Source organism: Rhagoletis pomonella, unplaced genomic scaffold (assembly GCF_013731165.1).
Source record: "Rhagoletis pomonella isolate Grant_MI unplaced genomic scaffold, Rhpom_1.0 Rhpom_scaffold_00014, whole genome shotgun sequence".
Lineage (NCBI taxonomy): Eukaryota > Metazoa > Arthropoda > Insecta > Diptera > Tephritidae > Rhagoletis > Rhagoletis pomonella.
This window is the reverse complement of record NW_023458568.1, coordinates 5253313-5265565: the sequence shown is the minus strand read 5'-3', so window position 1 is coordinate 5265565 and position 12253 is coordinate 5253313. Positions and strand designations below refer to the sequence as shown.

The following is a 12253-nucleotide window of genomic DNA, read 5'->3' as shown; positions in this document are numbered from 1 at the left end:
GGATTCCATTTTCTAGTTCTTATCTATTATTATTTAGTAACTAAGCTGAATTTTGTTATTAGTCTGTAAGGAACTTTTATAAGTTTATTAGACAAAATAAATAAATAAATAAATAAACCATGTTGGGCATATGGAATCGGGCTTGGGGCACAACGTTCAATTCCATTTTGAACAGACTTCAAAGACCGCAGTCAAAAATTTTACGCGCCATATGCGGAGCACCGTGGTAAATAAAAAATACAAATATTCACAAAGATCTTAATGTAAATACAGTGCATGAGGACATAAGGGGGCTAAGCACCAGTTACTCAGCACGGTTAATGAACCATCCAAATCGACTAGCGAGAGATCTTCTTAGCCCGAGATATGCAAGAAGACTAAAAAGAAAAGATTTGTCCGATATCATCAAATGATGCGCAATATAATAAATTTCGATATCCGCAATATATCAATTTCGGCTCTGGAACTCGTCCTTTCAGACCGACTACCCAACACCAGTGAACTTGAATATAGAGAAGCGAAGACGCGGCATGGAAACTAGTCCTTTCCACCAGCCCAGGCAGTGCGGCTCTGGAACCCGTCCTTTCAGACCGCCTGCCCAGCACGATATCCAGCGATCCTGCTGCTCGGAATCTTGTCCATTCCGACAGCCTCAACAGGTGTAATAAATATATATGCATGAAAAAATAAACAATTTATAAGCATTGCCGCAGAAATTTTAAACTTAATATTAGTTTGTAAGATTTGAAAACGTATTGTTAGTTTCGAAAGAACGATTCAATAAATAAATACATATTATACAAAAAAGAATTGCACACGAGGCGTCGCAAAGCACGCCGGTATTTGCAAGTTTCTCCAAAAATTTGACTGCTATACAGCATCACAAAATGTTTGTAATTTATTCAGGCTTGTGCAAACATTTTAGCGAACGGACGTGTTGTGCGATAAGATTTTCGGCACTAACGGGGCTTTTACATGATATGGATTTGCATTTGTAAAAGCTATCGTTTTGTTTGTACTCGCATGTGCCATATATTAAAATGTATCAGAAAAGTAGAATTTACATATGGGAATATATGTATATCGTGCTAGAATGCTTTAATACGGTTCCATCAATGCATCATTTGTACTTTTGTAAGCACTAATTATGTGTTATTATTATTATTATTATTATTATTATTATTATATACAGCCATAGTAGTAGTACAAGTGTATGGTTAGAGCAGACTTTCCCAAAGTGGGTGTCCGTATGCCTGGGGTGCCGCTGGTGGCTAGAGCAATGCTGGGCACACCAACACAGTCTCATTTTGTCGTGGGAAGTATGCGTCGCGCTGAGTTATGGTTGCCATGTTTTTATAAATGTACTAAAACTGGTATTTTTCGTGCAAGTGCCTTTTGCCCTATTTCGCTTATACAGGGTGGCGCCGAATGAGCTATATGGTTTAAATGGTTTATAACTTTCTTATTTATGCGATTATTATAATTTTTTTTTTTAAATACAGTATATTATTGGGGAATTTTTTGCAATTAGCTTTGAAAAATGATATCCTGTGAGTGATGTCCATTTTCTGCTTCGCACATACGTGCTCTTTTTAGCACATTTTCCATAACTTTTCGCAGAATTTCGGGTGTAATGGCCATCATGGTCATTCATTTCGAATGTTGGTTTGGAGTTTGGAGAATGGTTCCTGGTTTGTTAACGTACACTCTTTCTTTCAAATATCCCCAAAGAAAACTGTTAAAAAGAATTCAAACCATATAGCTCATTCGGCGCCACCCAGTATTATAACCAAAAATTTTATGTTTTTCGGATGATTTCGTTGTTTAGATTTTATTATTTTCGTATAAATAGGAATTTAGTGCTAAAAATAGAATATAGCTTATAAATATTATTCATTAAGTATTTTTTTCGTATAAACTAGCATTTAATTTTCTATATCGATTTCTTTAGATAGAAACAAATTATTCTAAAATATAGCATGCTATTTGTGCACTCTTTTATAAAAATCATGGAACTGATTACAAAATTATTGAACGTTGGTCAGCACGCAGTTCATTTTATATATTTTTTAAATTGCCACGGCATGCAAAATACAGTTTGCTTGTATTAAAAATATGTAGGCATTACCACATAACGGATATTGCGGCTTGTTAAATGTTCTTTGAACAATAAACTGTAGTACTTATATAGGGTCGCACTATTTTGTGTTTGAATCGTCGCAAATGCATGCAAACACCAATTTAAGAAAAACACACCACTTGTTGCTTTGGGGTTTTTTGTAAATTGTCTACTCAAACTGTGGCAAGTGCGTGCTAAAATTACGAAGAAAAACAATCCACAGCCGAGCACGACGTTACCTTGGTGAAATCTGCAAGCAGACTGAATCGAAATTCGCTGCTTTGCTTCTGTGTACGTCATAGTTGCCAACTTGGTGCTAGATTTAGTGCTTTTTGAAAATTAAAACGCCAAAACAAAATTATTTAGTGTCAAGTGCCTTTTTTAGTGCTTTTTTCTGAACTAAAATGACTCCGATATAGTTAAAACCTGAAATAATTTTTAAATATCTAAAGCTGTGGCAGCACTGAATTTACAAAAATCTACAAATTTAAATGCACTTAAATACAACCACGATTGATAAAAAGCTGAACTTGCAAATTCACCTTGTTCAATTCTATTCGCGTTGAAAATGCTGGTAGATATGCGAGTAAGTTAAGTATTTTTTTTTCTTTTCTAATTATTTGTAAAAGATTTTATTTTTGTACCACCTGAGTAAAACACATCGATTCTTGGTGGTGAATACAAATCTGGCCGCACAATTGCTCTAGCGCTAGAATTTTGAGATATCCTAATCCAAAAGTGCCAAAATCACGGTTTTTGGCAATATTTGAGGTTATATAATGAAAACAATTTTTTTTTGCTCATTTCTAATTAGGGCATGATTTTCGTTTGTCGGGATTCGATTTTTCTTTCTTGAGTTATATCAGTTTTAATGTGCAGTACTTCGGTATTACGTCGTAAGCATGAGTCATTATAGCATGTGGCTTTTCAATCGTTATGAGCGAAAAAGTTTTGTTTAATGATTTATGTATGCATTCTTGTAAATATTGTTAATTTTTTGTTTTTGTTAAATACTTACAAACTGTTATGAAAAAAGCATCAATTGATTCAAAACCATTTGGTGCTTTTACTGTGGTAAAACGCTTTTTTCCAATTTTTGGTGCTTTTTCAAACCCAAAAGTTGGCAACACTGGTGTACGTATACGAACCAGTGTTGCCATTTTAGCCGTTTTCCAGCTAGATTTAGCCGGTTGCGATAGCAAACAGCCGGAGGAATTCCGATTTAGCCGGCAGCCGATTTGTTAGCCGTTTTGCAGAAAAACACTAGCCGTTTTTAGCCGATTTTGCTGTTTGCCTTGTTTTCTTAAATTTCAAATATGTATATATGTTTCCATTTTTGACTAAGCGACCCAAAATCTGTTAGAAATGGCTACTAGCCTTATCGTGGAGAAAATTTTCATCTCAGGCAGGATTGTATGAAATTGGGCCGATTTCGCTTATTTTTATTTTAAACGAAGAAGGGATTTTCTTCATAAAATGTTTGTTATAAATGTCTTAATTTTGAGTGTGAAGTTTTATTCGCAAACTTAGAAAATAAGAAATTGTTTCACTATTAAGACTCTTAAGATGCGTGCCAACAAACAGAATAAATATTACATGTAGATATTGTCTTCCCAGATAGGGCATATTCAATTCTGCCTAAATTAAAAAAACCAAATTTTCGCCCACTCCCAAAGGTTTATGGTAATGGAAAAATTGATATTTTCAAGTACTATGTACACATATGTATTTTTTTAAACAAACGTTTTTGCTGAGAACTTATTCAAATTCCAAAAACCGACTGCCAACTTGAATTAAAGGAACAAACACTGAAGTGAGTCAAAATGAAAATAAAAGAGCACAAATTTTTATGTAAAGCAAAACTCACTGGGAATTCTACAAGTCATCTTCCGGCCATATGACCGGTCATCTAAATGGGAGATCTGCAGTCTTTCAGCATCATATTTTACATCAGAATTGAAGGGATTTCTGAAAAATCTGACCAGTTCTTTTATGTAACTGTGATTTTGCATCCCTTGTCAACATATGGCCTCGGTTGATGTTAACTTAAGGTCGTTGTTTTACTGCCTTAGAATTGAAGGGGAATTTTTACAGCGTTTTTTATGTGTATTGGTTTCTATTTGAGTGTATTGAGAATCGGTCAGTCTGAAAAGGCCTTGTAGGGAAGATAATAGGTTTGTTCGTCGAAAATCCAGCGAGAGTTATCACTCAAGATATCAGATAGTAATAGTAATAAATAGTTTTTTTTTCGAGTACCTTTCAAATCATTGGAATTAACTAAATTAATTAAGTAAACAAATATTAACTTACATTTTTCAATTTAAAATCGCTCCAGTTTGTAAATTTTTAAATTTAACGAACTTGTTTATTCAAATTATCGTCGACAAAAAGTCCTACCATGTGCCACAATCATATCTTTTTCCTAATTGCAAATTCTTGCTGGTAAAATTTTTTCCGGCTCGAATTTGTAACTTCTCTCCAAGAAAAAGTCTCTTTACTCGTGATTTATTTAAATAAAACATGTAAAATTTAGTTGAAACATTTTAGTCGTTTTTAGCCGGTTTTATTTGCAAATTTAGCCGGTTCATCCAAAAAGTTCTGGCAACACTGAAACGAACTGCGACGCTGGCGTTGCTCGGGAGCAAAAATTGCCCAGCTCTGGGCAAGAGTATAGTAGTGGTGCGGGCAAATTCTTTATACTTTCCATACAGAACGCAAGCGGTTTGATCACACTTATGGAGGTCACAACATGGCGGTAAGAAAATCAAAAAATTTTAGAATTTTATTAAAATTACCTTAAGCGGCTCGTCAAACCCCATACACAAAACAAATGGCTTGCAGCAAAGCTATTTCGCTTGATTTGTCAAGCCGCTTGTGTGGTATATTTCACTCTTAAGCGTAGTTCCCCAGTACGTGTTGTCAACGAAAAATATAATCATAAAATTTTTTGACAAATAGTCGAAAACGTACCCATTTTTGGTACTTTTGTACACCCGTTTATTCTCGTTTTCGGATTTTTTTGCTGGCTGGGCTTTGAAATGGAGCAAGTGTGCGAGTATTTGCAGTGGTTGGAAAACCGAAAGGAGCAATGTCTAGGATGAAGCAAGAGGCAGAAAACTCCACGAGAAATCACTGTATAATCCCTCTTTATTCCCTGGTGACTAGGAAGATGCCGCCACTAGATTTATGTAAAACCGGTTTTGGATGACGCTTCGAAGATAACAGAGGCCTGTGAAATTAAAATATATCTTTGGTTTTTTTCTAGCACGTCGAGATTTTTTTATTGGTGACATGTTACATGTTTTAGAATTTCTAGCAATTTGCATGAAAACCCCATAAATAAACAAAGTAAATCAGAAAAACGTATGTATGTAACTTCGAAGCAGTTTGAACGGAAAATGATTTTTTCCGATGGGATTCTCAATATAGCCTTCCACCTTATACGAGTCGCTTAAAACTTCCTACACTTGCCTGTCGCAGGGAAATGCTTGGTATAATTTTTATGGTTAAATTACTGACAGGCTCAATTTCAAGTCCGTCTCTTCTGAAAGAAAGCGATACTCTCCTCTCTCAATAAGTGAATTATTGACATAAATACATAAAATCAGCTGATGAATTTAGTTCTGTAGCTGAACAGTTTTAGATCTCGACACTTAACAAACTCCTGCCTATCGTGACTCGGCACAAAAATTTTAAATATTGGTTCCGTACGTCATGCGGACTGCGCCCCTCGTGCGGATGGGCGGGAATGGAGGGTAAAAACCGTTGGGATATTATTATTATTATTATTTCTGTCAATTTCCATATAAAACTAAAAAAATTAGAATCATTTTTCACTTAAATTGCTTTCATGAAATTGCCTGTAAAAGTTATTTTCTTAGCGTTAACGCGCATTACCAGCGTTAACTTGGAATGTTTAGAAAAAACCATTGTCGAATATTTTCCCAACATTGACTCTGAGGATGTCTACAGCTGGATAACAAACCCGTTTTTATGTGACCGGAAAAGTAAACCTACTGAAATGACAAATTAAGCTTTCGAAAACTTTCTGGACATCAGTGAAGACAGCACTTTGAATATTAAACACTACGAAGGGAGCCAAGAGAGTTCTGGATGCAAGTGTATGCAGAAAACACTGCTGTTGGCAAGATTGCATTACAAATACTTGTGACTTTTACTATTACATTTCTATGTAAGACTACATTTGCAACAAATGCTTACATAAACCACAGTATACAGTAAACCAGCCATTGACAATATGCTTATTTGAAAATTAATACAAGAAATATTGTGCATGTATAAGATTATTTTGCAATGACTGGTGCAAAAGTACCCCCAAATGTTTGTTGATATATTTGAAATGTAAATTTTAACAGCGAAGCTCGTAAAAAAAATAATAAAACAAAAATATTGTTGATTACTACATGGGAGGTGGTCGTCGTTATAGACAGATTTCACCAAAATTTAATTCTAACCTAAATTATACCAAAGGCAACTTCGGCACCGAGTTTCGTTAAAATATCTAAATTTTGTTCGAGCTAGCGTGTTTACAAACAGACACGACTGAACCAATTCATTTCGTCATTCTGAATATTTTGATAAATATGTATGTAAGAATATGTGTATATACATTTTATACCGTTGAAAAACGTCCTTGCTTATCTGCATAAACCTTTCCTGCATTAGTTCGAGCGTCGATATATGTATAACTTTGGGTACATATTTCATAAAAACTTTGGAGGTCTCCACTATAAGAGTGGTATATTTGAAAATTAGAGAGTTCTACCTTTAAGCTAAGTAATACTTGTTTTATCCCCTAATTTATGGGTCCATTTTCCAAAATCAGCCCACCATTATTCACTCAAAGTTGTATTTGGAGTCAGATATGACTTATGTAGGAACTGCATCCGGTTATAATCGCTTACGCTGCAAGCCTGATTTGCTAGGAGTTTTATTTTTCTCGTTGTTTTATTTTGTGACTTGAAAATATTTTCCACTGTAAGAAAATATTGAAATTGGATTTCATTTGGGTTAAAGAAAACGACAACTGAGAAAAAATATCAACCAATACATTCAAATAAATTGTCAAATAAGCATATTTACATACTTTGTTTTGCCTATCTGGATTACTGTATACTGTGACATAAACAAGTAATTTTTAAGCAAAAAACAAAACTCCCTTCAATTCTCATATAAAAATTTAAGATTATCGTTAGTCTCTTCATAATCCAATCATCGGATTTAAAGCAAATTAGAATGGGATCACCTGTGAGGTAACACTTTTCGTTTAAAAAAGAATTATAGTAATCGGTTAACGTGGTGCAAAGTTATGCGATAAGATACATAAAAAAAATTATAAAAAAATATTCCGACGAATTGATAACTTTCTCCTTTTTGTGAAGTCGCTTAAAAACAAATCCTCCAGCAAACTTTCAGCGTCAAATGATTTCAGGGTAAAATGGTCAAAGCTCCCAATACACTTAAAGGAAATAATGAAATCATCAAACCAGTTTCAGTCCTCACATTAAAGCTAAAGGAGTATAAAGTTTGCATTGTGTTTTCTTGTTTTCGTTGACATTTGAAGAGTAGGGTGCCACGAAATTCTTTTAGCACAATAAGGGTGCCGCGGTGGAACAAGTTTGGGAACCCCTGGGTTAGAGTACGCATGCGCTCTGAGAAACCACATGTGTTAAATGGGAATGAAAGTACATTTATACTGGCATGCATACACAGCAGCAGCTTCATGTAACCAAAATCGATGCCCTTTGCATAAGATTTCTACTGGGATGTGTTTGTGTACATGTAAGTATATATGAATTTATGTAGTACAAACAGGGATGATAAGTTAATTTTTCGAAACTGTATCAAACGTCAGAAAAAAATTTACCAAATCAAGTAAAAATGTACCAACAAAAAATTTTAAACGCTTCACAGAAACAACGAATGTTTAACCAAATTACATTTAATTGACGCCTTTCAAATTAGCATCTTGTAAAAATATACATACAGTGGTGGAAAAAAATAGCGACACGACACTTTAACAATTTTTCCTATTTTTCTTTTATTTATTCTTTTCTTTATTTATTTAATATTAATATTTATTATTATAAAAGTATAGTATTATCTAACAAAAATCATATAAATTCTTATTTCAAACTTTGTGCAAAAATTATAGAACTTCGGCAAAATTGCACCTAAATTCTCATTTTTATAACTTTTTTTAGTATGCAGTTTTATAGCTAAGAATAAAGTCCAAGTTTTAAGTTCTTAAAAAATTGCGTTGATTTTTGATAATTTTTATTTTGAATGTATTAAGCGTCACGGAGACAATCAAATAAATACGTCAAGCATTGCGTATGTGTGAGTGAGGTTCGCTCGTGTCTTGCCCGCAAACGTTCAAATAAACGCGTCAATCACCACTTTGTATTATGAATACGCAGTGTTCCTTTGTTAGCACGATGTCATCGGATGAGTATTTGTTGTTAATTATTATATCATTTATGGCATAATTTTATATGTTATATGTTATAAATTAATATTTATATCATTTCATAAAGCTAGTAAGCATTGATAATGAGCAATCAAACGTAAAAAAATTTCTTTTTCTTGTCCGCGCACTTTCTCACCACGACGCTCAGAAGGCAAGTGAGCTTGTTTTTTGTCAAGCATAACGCGAGACGGTCAAATAAATAGCCATCAAATTCAAATATCAAAATTTTTTGATTTTCATCAAGCATAGCCGACAACGAGTCGGTGTAGTGTACGTGTAGCCGACAAAAGCCGACGACACCAATACATTTAAAGCGTTGATAAAGATATTTGATCGTCTCCGTGGCGCTTTACGCCCTTTTTTCCATACAAAAAAAAAATTTCGAACATACTTTGTATGGAGAAAATGCGTTAAAAAAATTGCGAAAAATCAACGGGATTTAAAAATTACATTTCATTATAGTAAAATTTGATACATACTACTACAAACTCAGAAAAATTCTAAAAAATCTGATTAAAATACAATTTTGCAGAATTTTTATAATTTTTTAGAAAGTTTGAAATATGAATTTATATGGTTTTTGTTAGATAATGAGCTACAATTAAAAAAAATAATAATAATTACGTTAAATAAACGAAAGAAAAATAGGCAAAATTAAAAAAAAAATCTCGTCCCTATTTATGTTTATGTACTAAAAGTAGAGAAAAAATTAATGAGATTTTTTCAATGAGACTGCTCGCAAAATTGCAATGTTTGTGGGCAAAATGTCGAACTCGATTGCGGATCGATCTGAACCAACGACCGTAACGTTTAAGGCTTGCATTATGTCAAAAGTAGTGCGATTCATAAAACGTCGAAAAGTGGCATTTTTGGCGAAATGGCAACGTTGCGAACAAAGATGTATGAACCACCTATTGCAACCCAGGATTGCAAATGTATGTGTAAAATAAAAGTTTTTACAATTATATTTCGAAGCAGCCTCAACTGATATACTATTTCTTAAAGTATTCGAAGACAAAAAAAAATCATGTGTTTCGCGACTTTGACTTTGCAATGATTGCCAGCTGAAATAAAGAAGAAAGTTTTCATACAAATGTAATCAGATGTGTCGCAAGTAGGCAAATTTTGCAACAAATGCGACATTTGCAACAACTTTTCGGCGTTTCATAGATCCCACTAATGTCTTTGTTGTAATTCAACCTGTCATTTACTACCATTATGCGAAGGTCAATTCATGAAATCATTTCATGCGTTTGAGTAGAAACTGAGTGGATGAACACCATTTCATGATTTCAATTATATGCGAAATGGAGTCTATGCACTGAGTTTTTACTCAGATCCATGAAATGATTTCGTGAATTGGACTACGCATAAACGTGAGAATTGTGCGTATAATTTATAAGGTAATTTAACGTTTTTATACTCTGGCAACCACATGAATATATGAATTCGTGATAAGAGTATAGGAATTCGCCTAGGAAGATAGACAGCGAGTAAGAAGAAATGCCGAACAAAGGAGTTTGTCTTCTTTCAACTTAAATAAATGCATTTTGCAAATGCCTGGATTATAATGGAAGTAATGGAACGGAGTGAACTGTTCACTTAATTATCTATTGTATGGGCAATCAATTCAAACGATTCTAATGCACTTCAACGCAATGTAAAATGGAAGCATCTAAAATCAATAGATCCTTACGAATTCGCCGCGATTTGTTCGCCGCGTGCATTATAACCAAGGTACATAAAACAAAAGTGCGTACGTTACTTAGTCCCTTGGTTATATCGCATGGGGCGAATCGTAACAAATCGCGGCGAATTCGTAAGGATATATGATTGCATTATAAACATTTGCATTTATTTGTTAAGGATACAATAAACAATTATGTGACAGTTCACTCCGTTCAGTTACTACCATTACAACCCGGTCTTAAGGATGCTAGAAGGGCGAATTCATATAAGGTGGTGTTACCGGAAAATGAATAGATAAATTATATTTGGGAAAATTAACAAAATGAAATGAAGTTATTGTTTCATTTCTAACCAAACATACGCATGTAGCTCAATCGCCTAATGGTTTGCCTAGCCGTAAACTTATGTTTACACATCGAATTTCGTGAGTAGGTACCTGGTACTCACACCTTTTATAAGAAGTTACACTTCTATCATGTGTACGGTGCTACACACGCCCTTATTTTATAATGACTTTGCTAAAATCTTAAAATTAAAAGTTATCGAAACAAATTCTATGGGCCTGCGAAAAGTTGCTTTCTACCTTCTAGTTCATTTATATAATCGTGATTTATTTAAACGTTTTTTTATTTTGTTTAAATTTTTGATATGTATATGTTGAGATTATAATGGCGATTTCGTTTCTACAAAAAATCTTGCCTTCTAATGGCCCTCTTCTTAGTGTTTGTGTGTAGAGGGCAAGGAGTGGGTTGCATTTTTCGGTAGAAGCGAAATCGGCATGAAACATGTTGTACAGTATTACAACATATTCGAGTACTTACATTTCTTTGAGATTTGTAAGCGGCTGAAATGAACCCACTGGTATATATTCAATTTTATTACTGCCCAAATATATTACTTTTGTGTTAATAAGTCCTCCTGCAAAAGCGTCTTCACTTAATGTTCTTATACTGTTGTCGTTAAGATAGATTGTTGTAATGTGAGATAATCCTGAGAAAACTCCTGGTGGTATGTCTTCCAACTGATTATATCGCAAATCTCTAAAAAATAGAAGATACATAAGTTAATTAAAATTCCGTCCCGGTATATTTGGTAAACAGGGCGAGTTATCGAAAGGAAATTTCGAGATTTTCATGCTAGCCCCAAAACTTAAGAACTACAGATCGATACTACCAGCTGTCATAAAAAGTTTATGTTTAAAGCAAAGGTTTTTTTCCGATATTTCGATGGCTGAGTGGAACATCGACCTATCTCGCCAGCCAATTCAAAAAGCCCTATCTCAGAAAACTTTTTACGAACGCCCTATTATTGAAAAACACCCTATTAGGTTGAATAACGCCCTATCTGGGAATTCGGTTCAAAAACGCCATATATTAAACGAAAATAAACTGAGATAGGGCGTTTTTTGAATAGGCAGCAGGGATAGGGCATTTTTCAATTAAATTCTGAAGTATGGCGTTTTTGAAAAGTTTTCTGAGATAGGGCGTTGTTGAAATATTTTCTGAGATAGGGCGTTCTCGAACTGGCTGCCGAGATAGGTCGATCTTCCACTCAGCCATCGATTTCTTTTAGCTGCCGCTCCCAATAAAAAAAAAACAAAAGTATTTATTTATTTATATATTGTTACGATTATCCTTGAACCCCCGTCCGGATTTCCCAAATCCTCCGGTTCGTATCGCTGGATTGTTAAATAAAGGCTAACGATGACCAAATGGTAGTACAATTAACTTTATTGTACAACAAACAATTTTACAATACTTGCTAATACAGTAAAAACACTACAATACTCTTTAAAGCATTTACAACGCTTTACCAAACTTGTTACACACAACTAAACTTATAGCTTGCTTATTCGCAACTCGCTTCTCTGCTCACTTTACTTGTGGCTTGCTGACTTGTAACTAACTTACCTCGCTGGGGCGGCGCCCTTATATACCTGCGCTGGCACTTATGGC

The 12253-nt window shown here is 34.2% G+C and overlaps 1 protein-coding gene across 1 annotated transcript in view; it reads right to left on the bottom strand.

Moving 5' to 3' along the window:
• Positions 1-12253, bottom strand: part of LOC118749185 (peroxidasin-like) — a 203754-nt gene that overhangs the window by 157824 nt on the left and 33677 nt on the right. Inside the window, exon 2 of the mRNA XM_036483962.1 lies at positions 11120-11338. Coding sequence (XP_036339855.1) covers positions 11120-11338 — 219 coding nt within the window. The remainder of the gene's footprint in view (positions 1-11119; positions 11339-12253) is intronic.